The 18,230-nt window shown below is 34.4% G+C and overlaps 1 protein-coding gene across 1 annotated transcript; it reads left to right on the plus strand.

Annotated features, from left to right (window-relative positions):
* The first annotated feature begins 14,234 nt into the window (after nucleotides 1-14,234).
* LOC141719438 (uncharacterized) lies at nucleotides 14,235-17,545 on the plus strand. Its single transcript, XM_074521814.1, has 6 exons — nucleotides 14,235-14,922; nucleotides 15,009-15,467; nucleotides 15,563-15,815; nucleotides 15,895-16,907; nucleotides 17,002-17,287; nucleotides 17,431-17,545. Exons 1-6 carry the CDS (start codon nucleotides 14,235-14,237, stop codon nucleotides 17,543-17,545), a joined length of 2,814 nt encoding a protein of 937 aa, XP_074377915.1.
* The last annotated feature ends 685 nt before the right edge of the window (nucleotides 17,546-18,230 follow it).

Below are 18,230 nucleotides of genomic sequence, written 5' to 3' on the forward strand. Positions count from 1 at the left end.
AACCCTCGAGTACGTATTGCAAGTAGTTCAAAAGTCTTTCATGATAGTTTAATGCCATGATAAAATGAAGAGTTGATATATTACTTGATGGATCCTCTTGATTAACATGTTGATGTTTCCTAAGTATTAATATCTCATCCTGATACTTGAACCCCTATAGAACCTTATTTTGAATTCTGATAGTCAGATACTTACCAGCTTGATTCCTCATTGATTGATACCCTCTTTCTTATCCTAAAGCTTGACAATTCTGATATGTCCTGAGTTAAAGATCATTCTTGTACCTTAACACCCTTAGTATTCATGAAGCTTACCTTCTTGATAATCCAGCACTTGAACCTTGATGAGAAACCATTGCTTTGAGCCCAAATTGGCATTACCCTTCATATTATCCATTAGCCTCACTAAATCCTCTTGTTCAATCTTTGCTATATGAAAACCATTCAATTACTTGAATAGAGAATAGTTTTGTGAATCATGGCTCTGAAGTTAGCACCAATTCCCCGTATTTCGAGTTGATCTATAATCCTTTGATAAAGTTGTTTACTGCAAAAAGAGATTTTGTCATATTTCGGCATCAGTTTTTGAAATAAATAAAATATGGGTTTTCAGTCCCAAAGGGGGATAAATGTTTTCTTGAATGGTGGATCTAGACTGAGACGCGAGTCCTTTCCGCACTTATATTAGGCTTAAAAGTTGCCTAGGGATTCCCAATAATGTTTTAGAACCCAGCGAGGTTCGGGATTACTTCGCGGCTGATCACCGGCTGTAATCCGTAGCGTCATAAAATGATTTTGATTAAAACATGATTTTAAAATTATTTTGATGCAAGCAAAATGATGCCATCTCACATAGTTTTTATCTCTCGTTACCTTTGGTTATGTCTTTCCATTGTCATTCTTAAAAGTATATCTCAATTTATGTTTTGTGTCGTACTGTTAGCACTTGTTGAGCATTTGGTTCACTTCTTGCTTTACCCTTATATTACAGCTAGCAGCTATGGTTAGATTCAAGCAGACTGCCCATAAGACCTGTGATGCTGATACTTATGTTCGAGCTCAGGTAGAATAAGTAATAATAGTTGTGTGAGGACTCAGTATTTGTAATCAGATGTAATAGTTGGTAGTGTTGGGCTGTTCCAAACCCTAAACTGTAAGATCTTAGATTTTGGTTGTGTATTCTTCATTAAAAAGATATAATAGCTATATTTATTTTGTTGTTTAAGTTGGGGGTGTGACAGGAGGGGTTTGAGTGACATCCTCGAACCCGAGGACAATCCTCAAGTTCTCATGTCAATCGAGGAAATTATTTCATGTCAGTTTGTCTTTCTCAAAGACTATTACATAGAGAAGTTATTTGTGTTATTTGTCATTTGATATATACAATATTAAAGTGCATAAAATGACAGTCTACAGATGATCATTAAATTATGTTCAAGTGATTATTCATATATATATATATATATATTCACAATATATATCTCCCACTATTTTTATCAAATCAATAGCCCTAACTATTAATTTGGAAAAAATATCTTCTATATCCTTTCTAATGAGCCAAGATCCATATTTCACCACGTGTTAGGTCAGCTTTGGCTTTTCTCCTAAAAAATGATTATTTAGGTAGACAACATTTTTCAATTATATCAACTATATAACTCTTGGATAGCTTGGTGGGTCAACATTTGTTCATATTTATCTAATAAATCTCGCCAAACTCTATGCCTCTAAGTTCACAATCCTATTGTGATAACTTAGTTAAGTCAAACCCAATAGTCAAAAAGTATCAATATATACTTCAACACATCTCCCACGATAGATAGGAGTAGTTCGCTTTGGCGAACCCACTCCTGGTCGATCTAGGGGTTAGCGTATTGGACTCATTGGAAGGCATCTGATCAACTTAATATTACCTTTAGGGTTTTGTTAATTTTAAAACGATCATGATCCCATCATAAAGAGATTCCCAATTTGTCCTTGAATAAAATACTTCAAATAATATTCGTCAATGGTTTGATTTCCAGGTAGTGAGGGAGTCACAACGGTCTCATTTAAAACCCACAACCTTACAAGTTCAAAGAACTCGCTTTTGACATAATCGCCCCATGTCAGAAATAAAGAAAATTTGTATTTTATTCCGTGTTTCATGAACACGAGAATCTCATAATCATTTGTTCATTTTAGAATCTTAAGTCGTTACAAATTTTATCTTGTTTAGAAAGCATGGCATGGGTGTTGTATCTAATACATACATCCTTAATCTAATTAAGCATGCATCTTTATAAACTACTCTACACATACATTCATCATATGCTCATATATATGTAAAGTGCAATAAATAAATGTGGTTGGTTATTGCTTTATCCTATGTGATCTTCATCAAGCTAATGACAAAGATCTAGGTCAATCTAAGGTGAAAAATAAATATAGGCTAACTATTACATGTCTTATTTCTTGTATTGCTTCCTTGGATGGCCTCCATGTGAGATTACCATTCCTTGATCTTCAAATCTTCATGTCTTCATGTACATTACACGAATGAAAAATAAAAACTAATCTAATGTACTTACAATAAGAACTCGAGTTACATTCAAGATTTAATAATTACAAGATCAAACGACATGCAAGCCGTATTTAAAAAATCAAAACCATTAACCTAAGGTCATAAGCCATAACCATCCACCATGCTCAATTAACAAATAAGAACATGTTAAAACACATAATATGATCTTAACATATCATACCCATCTTGATCTAATCATAAAAACCAAATATAGCAAAAATCAGAAAATCAGAAAATTTGAAATTAAATCTGATAACAATAAATCGCAGATTAGAGGGCCTAAACGACGTCAAACTCCTTACAGATCAGTGGCTGATAACTTATGCTATCAGTTATGTTCAGACGCTTAATTCCATATGAAATAGCGTACTCGTTCGCCAAAATCGGACACTAGACACAGATTTCAGCAAATCCGCTGCATCCGATTCAGAATCGTATCAAATACGATTCATATAATAAGAACAAACACAAAACATGTATATATCAGTATATATAGAATATATAATCATCATATGATTATACAACTCTCATTAATATCATATATTCAAAATATATATATACATACGAATATATAAACATAACAACATGTAAAATATACAAAATCGCATACATAACAGTCATGGAATATTGTATACATGTTATCATCATAAAACTAGTAAAAACATAAACGAATTAAAAAAAATTTGCAAGTAGCTTTGATGCCATTGTTGGGTTTCGAGCACATAAACGCAACGGGAACAGTAATTAAAAACGTGAAAAAACAGAATTTTCGAAACCCACCGCATGATCCATGCAAAAAATAGATATTTAATCCGTAGATCAGATTGTTTACCTTAAGAAGCTTTACAAATTGGTTGACTAATGGAGATCCAAAGCTTGTCCAATCATCACGCATCTCGCTCTCGAGATCTACACTCTATCGGTATCCACACAAATACTTGAACTCAAAGATTGAATGTGTACTAGCACAAACCCGTTTCTTCTTGCTCTCTCCATCTTCTCTCATGGTGGCTAGGGTTTTAGTAAAAGTCTTGCACCAAAAAAAACAGCCACACAAGAGATACTATATAGAGAGTAGAAAAACGAATTATAATTCTTAACTAATTAGGAGTTATTATTAATTCGAAATTCTTGTTTGTATTATAATTAAGTCTCACTTAATTATTTAACAAATAAATTTCATAATTAATATTAGTAAATTCGAATATCAATATTTATCTAATTAATTAAGTCATACTTAATTAATTTTATAAATAATTAGAATAAATTTAATATAATTTAAATCCAATTTAAATTAAATAATCCTTCAAGCATTCTTAGTGTGTGACCCTATATGTTATTATTACGTTGACAACGAATTTTAAATCTGATTTAAAATCGTAAACAATGAGTGGCATCTAGAAATACATCATTACTACCCAAGTAATAATAATTGAATCGGTGATCGATAAAACCTTTTGTGAATAATGTACAATGTAATATAATCTCTTTAACCAAATATTATAGATTAAACTAGAGGCATTTAATGTGTCATCCTCATCATAGTTTAATCCAAGTTTCCTTGATCAATGAGTAGACTATTATATCAAATCAACATTTGAGTGTGACCACGCATTTCATAGTCTAGCTCACACAAGAGGCCAATAATATCACTCCTAAAATAGGAGGGTTAAATCCCATCTAGATCATTAATATTTCTCATACGATTCATAATATACCCAATGTTCATTTTTATCATTACCCGGTCAAGGATAACTTTTAATGGAATCAATGTATATTAATTCTCGTATAGAAATATAATGATTTCAGGTCTCAGGACCATTACATCATTATCACTGTGAGAATTACTTATGACATAACAGACATGTAGGATCTCACATTGGTCTGTCCAGCACCATGTACATATACACCTGCCTGTGTTTTTTATTTTAGTATCACTATACCTATGATCAATGAGACGTGATCATCAGTCAACAAACACACCAGTCTTAATGCATTATTATTGTCCATTAATAATAATACTCGACTAGGGACCTTTAGGAATATTGATACTATTCTCATAATCCCATTTCTAAGTCACGTACTTAGATATATAGAATTGCATATTATATTCCAAGAACATTTATTAATCTAACATTTATATCGCAGTAAATTAAGAATTAATAAATTATAAAGAAAATAATCGATAGAACATAAACATTAATAATCCTAATGTTTTAAACTAAAACATCATAGTGTTGTCTCCAGTGCACAAACACTAACAGATATAATAACTCGTATATTTTGTATTATTTTAAAAGTGTAATTATTGAATAATTAATTAAATAAAATATGTGTATTGGTTTTGACAGCTGTGCGTTGGTTCTCATTATTTATGTGTGATTTATTGGTATATAACATTGAAATGTGTAATTAATTATTGAGTTGTATTATTTTGTTTCGCTTTTAAAAGTGATTTTATGGCAGGTTTATTTTCATAAATATTTGGATTATCTCTAAAATTGTTTTTATAACTTCATAATTTCAATAATTATTTTTTAGATTTTATAAAATTGAGAAATCAATATTTCATTAATTATTTATCTTTAAATGATTTTTTGATTGCATTTATTTGTAAAATTCGTATTTAATTCCAGGATTCTTCAAAAATTATGAAATTCATATTTTATTAAGTTTAATATTTTGAGAATTTTAAAATTATTTCTGAAATTTTTGGGATTAATTTCATTGATTCGTTTAATTGTTAAATGCGGGTATAAGTTGCACTTCAAAAATGTTTTAAAAATTATAAAATTTATATTTTACCAGTTTCGGGATATTTATAAAATTTTAAGATTATTTTGTTATGTTTTGAGTAATATTTATTCGCATTTGTACCATTAAAATTTATTAAAACGATGTGAATCAGCTTGCAATCGTCAGAAAATGACACGTATCCACTAAACTGGACACGTGTCGTGTAATTGAGTAACAGGGAGGGGTGAGTCACTTGTTCTTGTAAATATCAATATCTACAGTCTCTCAATCTTTCCCCTCTCGTCCTTTCTCACTCTACTCTCTCTCTCTCCCTCCTCTATCTCCCCCTTTCTTCCGTTTTTCTTCTCTATTCTTCTGCCTCTCGTGGTGGTTCGTCGTTTGGTTTCCCGGTCGTTCTTTTTCCGGTTGGTTTTGTACCTTTCCAGTCTAATTTTGTATGTATATATTTTTATGTGATTGTGTGTGTGAGTTTGTGTGTGCCTGTGTTTATGTGTGTGTGTGTGTGCGCGCGTTTGTGTGGGTGAGTTGGGTGTGGTTGTTGTTTTTCAGCCGTTTTCCGACCGTCCTGTGTTCTCGGTTGCTTTGCTGCGGTCATGTTGTGACGCGTTGCGCGCGTGTAGCCTTGTTCTGTTGGTTGTGTTTTGGTTCAGTAATCTGATTAATTCGTATTATTTTATTAATTACAGGGAATTATGACTACGATTCGTGATATAAATAATTTCGTGCGATTGATTTTAATCGAACTATTCAGTGAAATTTTTATGTTGGAACCCGAATAATCGGGTGCCCCGAAAATTTTGCCACTGTCCGCGATAAATTTTTACGAGCGGACGGTGGACGGTGATGAAATGAAAATGATTTGTTATTTTAAAAGTCGTGTTGGGATTTGTATCACGGATCTTGATTGTTGGTTTGACGTCGATGATGTTTCGACGGGTAGGCTTATATACAGAAGAGTCGCTCTCAAAATTTTTCTAAAATTATTTTGAAATACGAGAAGCGTACTTTATAATACAAAACATTTTACCCTTATGTGAATACGGATTACGTAATTATGTGTATAATCATTGTGCGAGTCGGGTTAATGAATTGAGTTATTAGGGTTCGAGGATATCAAGCATGTCGGTATAACTAATTAGGGTATCATGTTACTGTAGATCCCAGTCAAGTCTCGCCAGGACCGAAGTCAGCATAAAAGCTACTTAGGGTTTCCGAAAGCGTTGCAAGGAAAGTACCCCTGACCATTCTTTTATGGTTCAGTACATATGAGTAAAATGTTATTTTATTCTCATATAGGAACAAAAACGTTTTAAGTTACGTATCCCTTGTAGTTATATATAACTGTTTTTAACCTGTTTTGGGGAAAACTAACTTTGAAAGGTACCTATCCCGAATGAAATAATTTGTGAACCAAATTTTACGTGTGTTGTCAAATGAATGATTTTTAAAATGGGATAGGTACAAGTGTTTTGAAAACTGGATAAAACGATCAGATATGGGATACATAAGGGTCATAGTGGCCTAGTGAGGTTGCGTAAGAGGCTAACTCAGTTGCGCGCATTACATAACCGATTAGTCCAGTAGGTTAGAGACCTAGATAGTCTCTGAGTTCCGGAACAGGTGTATGGAATGACACTTGGAGCCGTCAGGTGTTGATAGCCTGATCAGCTGTCTTCACATATCCATTACGTATCTGATTTGGCTTTGTGATTCCCGTAAAATAATAAATGATTGATACAGTTGAATAACAAATGTGAATAGCATGCTAAAATTGGACTCTGGTACTTACACAGCACACAACTACGTTTGTTTTATTAAGAGCATGTTAGTTAGTGATATCCAGTTTCTTTATTTACTGTTGCTCGAAATGATTTAAAGATTACGGATTTCATGTTGATTTATAGTTCTGTTCCTATAACTGTATACTTTACCATTTTTATCTTGATATCCATATGTTGGTACTGCTGAGCGATTATATGCTCACCCTTGCAACCTGTTATATATATATCGCAGATGCCTAGAAGACCACTCAGACCTTGGCAGAACCGTGTCTCCGTCCCTCCTGGACCTGGCTCCTTAGAGGTAGTTAGTATCAGACCATGTGTGGTCTGATGAGTTGCTGAATAAGTTTAGCGTGTCAGACTTTTTGAATAAATGGTTTGTAATAATAAATAACTTAAATCATACTTAAATCATTATTTTGTAGTTTATAGTGTGGTTTGTTGTGTTTAGTGACGCCAACTCCTGACCCCGGGGTTGAGGCCGTCACATGTTGTATGCTATGGAATGCACCAACTTCTACACCACCCTGGAGATATTGTCATAGCCAGTCTTCTTACATGTGAATACTCTAATGATAGAATCAAAGATGAAGGACCATTCTCTCTTCAGATTCTTCTTGTTCAGCCTGGCCATGTTAATCTGTTCGTGGAGCAATGTACCTTTAACTTATCGCATTTCAATTTGTAGGTGTTATTATTTTTATTATTAATCATATCAGATAAGTAAAGTATTTAACAAATAAGTATTTCAATGTTAAAAATACCTTAATCTTTCTTAGTAGCACCATATTATGGCCTAAACTGACAAAAGTAATCTCCTAGAATGCAATACGTAAATAATTTAATATTGTCTCACTCTTCCTTAAATTTGCACCTTAAGAATATTATAAAGACTAACTACATATTATAGTACAATGTATAATGTGTAAAATAGTAATCATTTAAAGGTGCAATGATCCTCGTATATCTTTGTACGATAGGCTCTATAGAAACCAATCCTTTAGTGTATAGTTAGTAATCTTAGGCCTCATGTTCCAAAGAAAAGGGCATCAAACAACTCATCTTCAATCTAGCGATAAGAGGTTGCCTGTTAAAGTTTGATGCGCCGGATGAAGCCTAGGTTTTGGTATATTGTTAAAACCTTAAGATTGAAAATTCATTTTGTTAAGCACTAATTCATGCTAGTTAATCCTTCATGTTGTATCTTCTCATTAGTCTACTTCATATTATAATAGTATCTCTATATTAATCCTCAACTTGATCATCAACATTCTGTTTGTTTGCCTGTAAGGGGTGGCTCAGTTGGTTTAAAGAGGGAATAACTATACTCTTGGTCACAGGTTCGAATCCCACAAGAGGAGAATTTATGATTATGCCTCCTGAGTAAGAGTTTGTCACTTAAATGCAGTTTACCTTGGTTCACGTGGTTTGCAGGCTATTGTGTGAGCTTGTAGGGTTTACCCAGTACACACCCGAAGGGTAGCGGCTGCGGGTTACCTACGATTAAAAACATTATGTTTGTCATCATTGGACATTTTAGGCATTGACATTATGCACTATTGGACATCTTAAGCATTGTAAAACATTTCCAAAAATGTCAATAAACATCAAAATATTTTTAGTACATAGTGTTATACCCAAAATTTGGTATGGGATCAATGCAGGTCAAATACGGACTAATTACAGTCAAACTCGGTATTGCATTATAAAAGGTGAGGACGCGTCAATAAATACAGGATGCGCCCAACTTTGAGGGGGTGTTTTATGAAGGATGGTCTTATGATAAGAAAGCTTGAATGCACATGATTAGGACAGAATGCGCCCAGGCGTTGTGGACGCGTCCACCATGGTGGAAGTATTTAGTAAATGTGGTCCATTAGGTAATGAAGGTTGGAGCACGCGCCTAGAGGTCGAGGACGCGTCCTGTCTCTATGGAATGTTATAAAGAGGTAGTTGCTGGAAGAACAATACAGGTTTTATGAAGGTTAGGACGCGCCCAACGTCCTAGGACGCGTCCTATGTGTGTTAAATACGTTCTCAAGGGTGACCTCAATACAAAGCATGTATGGGAAGGAGCAATGGAGATTATTTTCACTAACGTATTTGTTGCTGGTACTCTTTGAAGAATTCGCTCCTTGAGACGGTCAAGGAGGGGGATGTCCATGAAGAGCTTGAAGGCCTCCAGGGGTATGCCTGATGATTGAAGACCTCCTCCTGTATTCAACGGGTGTCCTCGTTGGGGATGCGGGGTTAACTTTGGTGTGTGCTTTGGGAACTCTGTTCTTGTATTCAACGGGTGTCCTCGTTGGAGAACTTTGGAATCATCCTGCACTTTGCACCCAAGAGCTTGGGATCACCTGTCCTACTATCTGGTGGGTTATCCTCATTCGGGGGACAGGGACGCGTCCGGTATTTGGGGTGAACCGTGGTTATACTTGTGTCCGTAAATCAAGGGAGATAGCTGTAGCGGAGTGTTATCCTTGCGCAGGGAGATGCACTATCCGTAAAGTCCTACAATTACGGACGAGCCTTGGGCCTTTGCGGTTGGGCCTCATAGTTGGACATTCCTAAAGCTAGCGGAAGATGGATTCTAGATGGGCTTCTACCGAGCCTAGGAATAAGAAGTCTAAACCCATTAGATTTCTTGTTCCCCAAGAACTACGCCAGACTTGATCCCTATATAAAGGGTACGTAGGCACATTGAGAGGGGTAAAAATTTGAGAGCTGATAAGGGAGCCACCACTTACTCTGATCAATCTCAGCCTAAAACAACCACAAACCACCACACACCGCTCGATTTTCCGGCGAAGAACTAGCGTCATAGATCTTAATTCCGGTGAGAAACCTCAAACTTTGTTGTTACCAGATTCCTCCATCAACACATAAAGTATAGCAAAAAGTTATGATTCATGCAGATGAAACATTTTTGGCCACTAACAATACCTCTAATGTATCATAATTGAGGTAATGTACATGTTATATTAATTAACAAATGATTCAGATTGTTACTAAGTTCACTTCTTATAATTGCCGTTCGCTTAATGTTGAAATCTTCTTTGCGAAGATAATCTTGGCATTGATTTAAGATTATAATCAAGTAATAGGTTCATGTACTTTTCTTTAAAAATGACGATTATGTTTTTTAGTGCATCTTTATGTATTTTTATTTGTTTGTTAATATAATTAAGAGATGCATCATCTCAGAATACGATATACCGATTGTTTTCATTTATATTTTAGAATATGGTACATATAATAGTTTACGTTTAATAAATTATCGGATAATAAGCACGCGTAACGCGAACAAAAGTCCTTAGTTTTTTCTTAAAATATGACAATTTTAAATAAAAAAAATTTAAAAATTGGGTTTTTTTAAAAATCCCAAAATAACACACACCCTCGAATGTAAGAAAAAGGAATCTATCTATATATATCATAAATCCTGATTCCACAAATTTCAAGGCTTTTTACACCCCATACCCCATGACTTCATATATATTTACACAAAATGCCATTAAAAATAGTTAAAAACATACTTCCACTTACTTTCAAACAACAAACAGAACCCATTTGATTTCCAGCACACATGTATACATGTGATGCACACATCCCAATAATTCAAAATTTCGGTACATTGTGTATATTGAGTTTTAATTTGAATTTTGAATTCAATATATCTCTCTCTTCTCTTTCATACATCAAACCCAATCATTCTGTAAAATTTTATTCTATTACTTCACCTCTTCTTCTTTTTTGGTACATCAATTACATATGTATATGTCTTATTAGGCTTATATTTTTTGAATGTTATATGTATAACCATGATCTGATCTTCGAATCTTTCGCAGGTTGTGATATATATTGTTAGCGACATGATAAATGTTGTTTACATCTATCACAACACGGTGAGGTATGTAATCTATACATAAAGTTTTATGCATATTTTTTGGTATATGAAGTTTGATAATTTTTTGAATGTCAGGTGTTTAACAAATTATTTTGTATATTATGATTGACATGTTAGAAACTTTAAGGTAGTAGTTGTTTGTTATTGTTTCACCAGATGTATATATAGATTGTTGTTTAAGTTGTGTAGCTAATTTTCTTTACCATGTAATAACGAAATATTATTTTGCAGGTCTATACCCCATACCCCAGGACTTCAAAATTAGTTTGTTCTTTTCATTCCAAATCTTTGATATTTTCTGTCCTCTTTTCCTCTGATTTTCTGTTTCTTAGTTGTTCTACTATCTAACTCCGTCAATGAAAGAGGTAAGATTTTGAAATTGTGTTATTTCGTGTACTTAATTACTCATCTTATTTTTTAATTTCTGAACTGAATTTTGTCCTCACTACTTAAAGGCAAGCTATGATCATCTGTCATTTAATAGTTTTCGTACTCTTCAAGATTTTTGAGGTATGTATTGATATAAATATTTGTTACCATTCTTTCTCTTTATGGATTCCTAATGTTTATTCTTTATCATGAAGAGAGTTCCCACACACGAAAATACAGGAAGAATTGTTTAGGAAACAAAGAGAACTGTAACATTTTACCCTCCAAGAATATCAGTAATGTTATTGTCAAAGGTAAGAATTTATGCTTTTATCATTTGGTTTGTTGGATGATAATGTTTAATATAATTTGTTGATGTAATTGATTATGGTTAAAGATTTAAGTAAATAGTGTGTTTTATTTTGTGGAAGCTCATGTTATTGTAGTTGTTTTCTCTTTAAGGCTTATTAATAGTTTTTTGGTTAAAAATTATTCAGAGTGTCCTGTTTCAAGTATGGATTTCACTGACCCAAATGGAGGACAGAACTTCACTTCAGAATTAAGGAGGAATCACCATTCCAATTCAGAATTGTCAAGGAATAATCACAATGTGCCTTTGAGTTCGTACGTATATTATATCTAATACAAATGCATCATATATTTCTTGAACATCAAATTAATGCTTTTTATCTTATCATGTAGTTGTGTGCAATCAAGTAACTCACATAGTGCAAATGTATACAAATCAAATTTAAACTCGGCTCCTATTAGATTTCCTCTGTCGGATGTTTCCAACTTTGCTAATCATAAAGGTATTTCCAACTTTGCACTCCATAATGGTATTAATGCACCTTTGTCTTAAATTATTCTGTCCTTGTGGGTAATCATAATGGTACCTGAAATTTTAAGTTGTCTAATAATTGCTTTAATTTTGATATAGGTCTTCTATTCTCAAGTGTTAACAGTTCATCTGTTACAACGAGTAATGTAACATTAATGCAACCTGAAATTGGAAATATTCGCCGACCTACGATCAATGAATCTCGAATGTGCAACAGTACGACTCCTCTACAAATAAAAGGTGTTCTACTTGTGTTGTATAATATGTAATATTATAGAGAATTTTTGTTATTTTTTTTCTCTGCAGGCTATTGTAGCAGCACACCTGTTTCTGCGTCAAACTCTCAAGCTTGAATGCACCAAACTTCAACTCATGTTACTGGTATGTCCTTTTGTCACATAACAGTGCTACATTTCTTGAACTACATGTTTTTCTTTAACAGTTACATTTAGTATTATATTATTTCCTTTTTTTATCCATACTCCCTAAATATACTTTTACATTTGTGTTAAATATACTTTTACATTTGTGTTTTGAATTAGGTGTGCCCTTACCAAGTGTTAACAATTCATCCGTTACAGCGACTAATGTAACATTAAGGACACCCGAAACTGAAAATTTTTGCCCACCTACGATCAATGAGTCCGGTATGTTATTTGTTACCACCTTACCGCTATATCTAAATGATCTTAAAAACTTTTAATAGCTATTTTGAATATATTGCTTCTACAGATTACTCTTTTTCACACCTGTATCTGCAGAAAGTTCACGCATGCGCAAAACCACGTCCACTGTCAGTCGTATGTTATCCTATATATTTTCTGTGTAAATTAATAACAACCTGAAATTGTAGTTAGTACTTTATATGTTGTTATATTATTTCCTTTTTTTATCCATACTTCCTAAAAATACTTTTACATTTGTGTTTTGAATTAGGTGTGCCCTTCCCAAGTGTTAACAGTTCATCCGTTACAACGACTAATGTAACATTAAGGACACCCGAAACTGAAAATTTTTTCCCACCTATGATCAATGAGTCTGGTATGTTATTTGTTACCACCTTACCGCTATATCTAAATGATCTTAAAAACTTTTAATAGCTATTTTTGAATATATTGCTTCTACAGATTACTCTTTTTCCACACCTGCATCTGCGGAAAATTCACGCATGCGCAAAACCACGTCCACTGCCAGTCGTATGTTATCCTATATATTTTCTGTGTAAATTAATAACAACCTGAATTTGTAGTACTTTATATGTTGTTATAAATTTTCAGGTGCATCTATTTTGCGCAATCTAAAAGAAGGCAATGTTAGGGGTGAAAAAAACTAAATGCGTGTTCCGCCTGTCCGTTTATTTGCTGATGACAATTCCCAAGTTAACTATGAATTTACAGGTTCTTTAATACATCTTCTTTAACAAACCTCAGTCCCACGTATTATTTAACTAAACGGAGATTATACTATTTTATAGGGACATCGATGATACCTGAACTACAATCTAAAGAAGCTGATTTGTTTTGGCATGATGGTACAATTTATAGAATAAATTGTTTATATGAGTATATTGTTTCACCCCTTTGCTGCTACATGACTCTATATATTATTTGAACAGACAATGACATTGATGATAGCGAGTGTTTAATAGATGAAGAACAACTGCCTAACCATGATTCTGGTGATTCTCTAAACTATCTTCCTTATTTCAAAAATATATTTATTTTATGTGCTTTTAACTACCTTTATATTTACAGTTCCCAATGGTTATGCTTCTTTGGGCCCTCCTACTGAATATTGTAGGAAGTGTAATGCCATAATGTGGAAGGAGGAGAGGGCCAATAAACAAGTTAAGAAGGGAACTCCAAAGTTTAGTGTTTGTTGTTCTCAAAGGCAAATTAAACTCCCGCCTACAAACCTCACACCTAATTACTTGAAGCATTTGTATGATGATCCTAGGAAAAGATAATCATTCTTGAGAAATATCCGTTTATACAATGCTATATTTTCCTTTACATCTATGGGTGGTAAGGTGGACCATTCCATTAACAGGGGTAGAACACCTTACGTTTACCGGCTTAATGGACGGAACCATCATGTCTTTGGGTCTCTAATTCCGAATGAAGGAGACGATCCCAAGTTCTGTCAGCTCTACATCTATGATACTGAACATGAAGCGGAGAACCGCATGAAATGGGTACAAGTTGATGATGGTGGGGCTGTTGATAGTGAGATTATTGAAGACTTGATTTCAATGTTAGATGAAACAAATCAGTTGGTTAAAAAATTTCGTTATGCCCGTGATCGGTTCAAAGAACAGCCCATTAAAGATTTAAAAATTAAATTGAAGGTTTCCCGCTCGGAGAGTGGGCGCGACAATATTATTGGACCATCAGATGAAGTTGCTTGTGTAATGGTTGGTGATATTGATACCACAGTTGGTGAAAGAGATATTATTGCAGAGAAGAAGCCAAATGAAAATGAGAGAGATATTATAATGGAGAAATCTGAAAAGAAGCTTGAGCGGATATCATCTTTTCATCCATCACTAATGGACTTACAATACCCAATACTATTTCCCTTTGGTGAGGATGGTTACCATGATGAAATTCTGTATGTTGATTCTGAGACACAAACCAAAAAGAAACGCAAGAGAATCACCATGAAAGAATACTACTCCTATCGATTACAGGTCCGAAAAAATGAAGGTACAAATAATACTTCCTCCCAACTGTACTGTATTTTTTGCTCAATAAATTTATTTATTTAATACCTACTTCTATTGGCCTGACAGGACTCCATATTCGTCTAGTTGGCCGACTCTACCAACAATATGTAGTCGATGCCTTTTCCTGTATAGAGCAGGACCGATTGTGGTCGTTGCGTACTCACCAGACAAATTTGAGGAGTGATTTGTACAGCACATTGGCAAAGAAAGTTGTCAATGGAGGGACTGATGCAACAAATGTTTGTAAAAGATTTGTACTGCCTGCTAATTTTCTTGGGTCTAAACGTTATATGCAGCAGAACTTTCAAGATGCTCTTGCAGTTTGCCGAGTTGTTGGTCATCCAGATATATTCCTTACTGTGACCTGTAATTCTCAATGGACAAAGATAAAAGAAATGATGAATTCTTTACCTGGATGTTCAGCTCGTGATTCTCCGGATATAATAGCTCGTGTTTTCCATCTCAAACTTGAGCAGTTAATAGAAGATATAAAGACTAAAAAAAATTTTGGTAATTGCATAGGAGGTAAGAAAATGATTAGTAGTTCTGCAATGTTCCTTTTCTACATTGAATTATTCCATAACCTTAATTTTTTTCCTTCTAAATCTTTTTTTATGCAGTGATGTACGTTGTGGAGTTTCATAAGCGTGGTCTCCCACATGTGCATATGTTAATATGGCTAGATGGTGATTTAAAGAGAAACCTCACTGCCAATGTAGATAAGTATATGACAGCTGAAATTCCAGATCCCATTACTGATCCAGTTGCTTACGATGCGGTAAGAAGCTTGATGATTCATGGTCCTTGTGGCCTGCAGAATACGAAATCACCTTGCATGAAGGATGGGAAGTGTACAAAACACTTTCCGAAAAAGTAAGTTAATATCTTCAACAACTACCGTATATTAGATTCTAAAAATTAATTGTTACTAATTATCTAAAGTCAAATGCAGGTATTGTAGAGAGACATACTTTGATCAGTCCGGCTTTCCCATTTACAAGCGTCGGAATACTGGATTAAGTGTAATGAAAGGCACTTGTGTACTTGACAATCAATGGGTTGTGCCTTATAATAGAGATTTATTGGTAAAATATAATTGCCACATGAATGTAAAGATCTGTTGTCATACAAGAAGTTTGAAGTACATATTTAAATATTGCTTGAAAGGCCATGATCGTGCAACCGTTGAGATATCCAGTCAGAGGAGGGAGTCTGCCAACCAAGAGGAAAGTGTTGATGAGATTAATGCCTATTTTGATGGTCTGTACATATGCGCATCTGAAGTTGCTTACCGGATTTTCAGTTTTCCAATCCATTATCGTTCAATATCTGTTTTAAGATTATCTTTTCACTTACCTGGGGAGAGGAGCTGTACCTTTACCGAGAAAGAAAACTTGGAAAAAGTTGTACGAAGAGAGCAGTATAAACAAAGCCAGCTTGAGGCTTTTTTTCGTCTAAATCAAAATGACATGTATTCGAGACAGTTTACATATGATGAAATTCCACAGTATTATGTTTGGAATGAGACTGATAGGATATGGACCATGTGCAAGAAAGGAAATCAAATTGGTAGACTGCTTAATACGCACCACAGTGCAGGAGAGTTATGGTACCTTCGTCTTTTGCTCTCAAACGTTCGTGGTCCTACTTCTTTTGATGCTTTGAAAACCATCAATGGTGTATGCTGCAGAACTTTTAAAGAAGCATGTAAACAATTAGGTTTACTTGATGATGATAATGAGTGGCACTCAGTCCTGAAAGATTGTTCAAATGGTGGTTTCCCGGAACAAATAAGGCAACTTTTTGTGCATATAATTGTTAACTGTCAAGTTACAGACTTAAAAAAGTTATGGGAGCAGCACTGGAAATATATGGTTGATGATCTGTTGCGTAAAAGACAAGTCGTGATGACATCTACCTCTACTGTTTTCTCTGACATGCAACTACAATATTATGCACTTGCTGGTAATTTGTCATGCCTTTATAATTCATACCATTTCTACTTAATAAAGTTCTTATGCATTTATAAATTTTTTTTAATTTTACAAAATATTTGTAGAAATCTATAAATTGCTGAAGTCTATTGGAAGATCATTAGCACAGTTCAAACAGCTTCCGCGGCCTCCCTCTATGTATCTACAAAGTGGTATTAATAATTTAGTGGTTGAAGAAACGAGTTATAATCTTGAAGAAATGAAACAGAACTTTGAGCATTTGTTTGTTCATTGTAATGCCGAGCAAATAGAAGTGTATAACAATGTTCTACAATCGGTGCAGTCAAAAGCCGGAGGTGTTTATTTTGTGTATGGTAGTGGTGGTTGTGGAAAAACTTTTGTTTGGAAGATGTTAATTTATAAGTTACGGTCCCTGGGATTAATAGTCTACCCGTAGCCTCATCTGGCATTGCCGCTACACTCATGCCTGGAGGAAGAACAACACATTCCCGGTTTCGAATTCCTATTGTGCTTGATGACTGTTCTTCTTGTAGAATTCGTCACGATTCTGACATTGCAGAACTTATCAAGCATACAGATCTTATCATATGGGATGAAGCTCCTATGCATCATCGTTACGCATTTGAATGTTTAGACCGATCCCTATGAGATATTATGAAAGCTGTTGACCCTAAAAGATTCAGTATGGCGTTTGGAGGCATAACAGTAGTTCTTGGTGGTGATTTCCGTCAGATCTTGCTTGTCATTAACCAGGGCTCGCGCGGTGATGTAGTATCTGCTACAATAACCAGGTCTCCATTATGGTTGAATTCAAGATTTTGTTGTTGTACCGTAACATGAGACTTAACCAGGCACAAGATACTTTTGAAGTTGAGGAATTGAGATTATTTGCTGAATGGGTTCTCAAAATTGGCAATGAAGAGGTTCAACAACATGATGATTTTTCAAAAGAATATGCAGAGGATGAAATTTTAATTCCTAGCCAATTCTGTGATCCTGAGTTGAAAAATACAGTTGACAACATGATCAAGTGGACTTACCCTAATTTCTTGGAACAGTACAAGAGCCCGGTGTATTTAAGTGAAAGAGCGATACTGACACCCACCAATCAGATTGTTACTCATCTGAATTCTGTGATTGTTGATATAATTCCAGGTGCAGAATTTACATATTACAGCGTGGATAAAGCGGAAGATTTTGGCGGAACTGCAACTGAATTGAGCTTTACTTTTCCTCCTGAGTATCTAAATTCAATCAATGTTCCTGGGCTGCCACCTCATAATCTTAAGTTGAAAGAAGGTGTTGCAGTTATGCTAATGCGCAATTTAAATCA

This window comes from Apium graveolens, chromosome 4, assembly GCF_009905375.1.
Source record: "Apium graveolens cultivar Ventura chromosome 4, ASM990537v1, whole genome shotgun sequence".
Classification (NCBI taxonomy): domain Eukaryota; kingdom Viridiplantae; phylum Streptophyta; class Magnoliopsida; order Apiales; family Apiaceae; genus Apium; species Apium graveolens.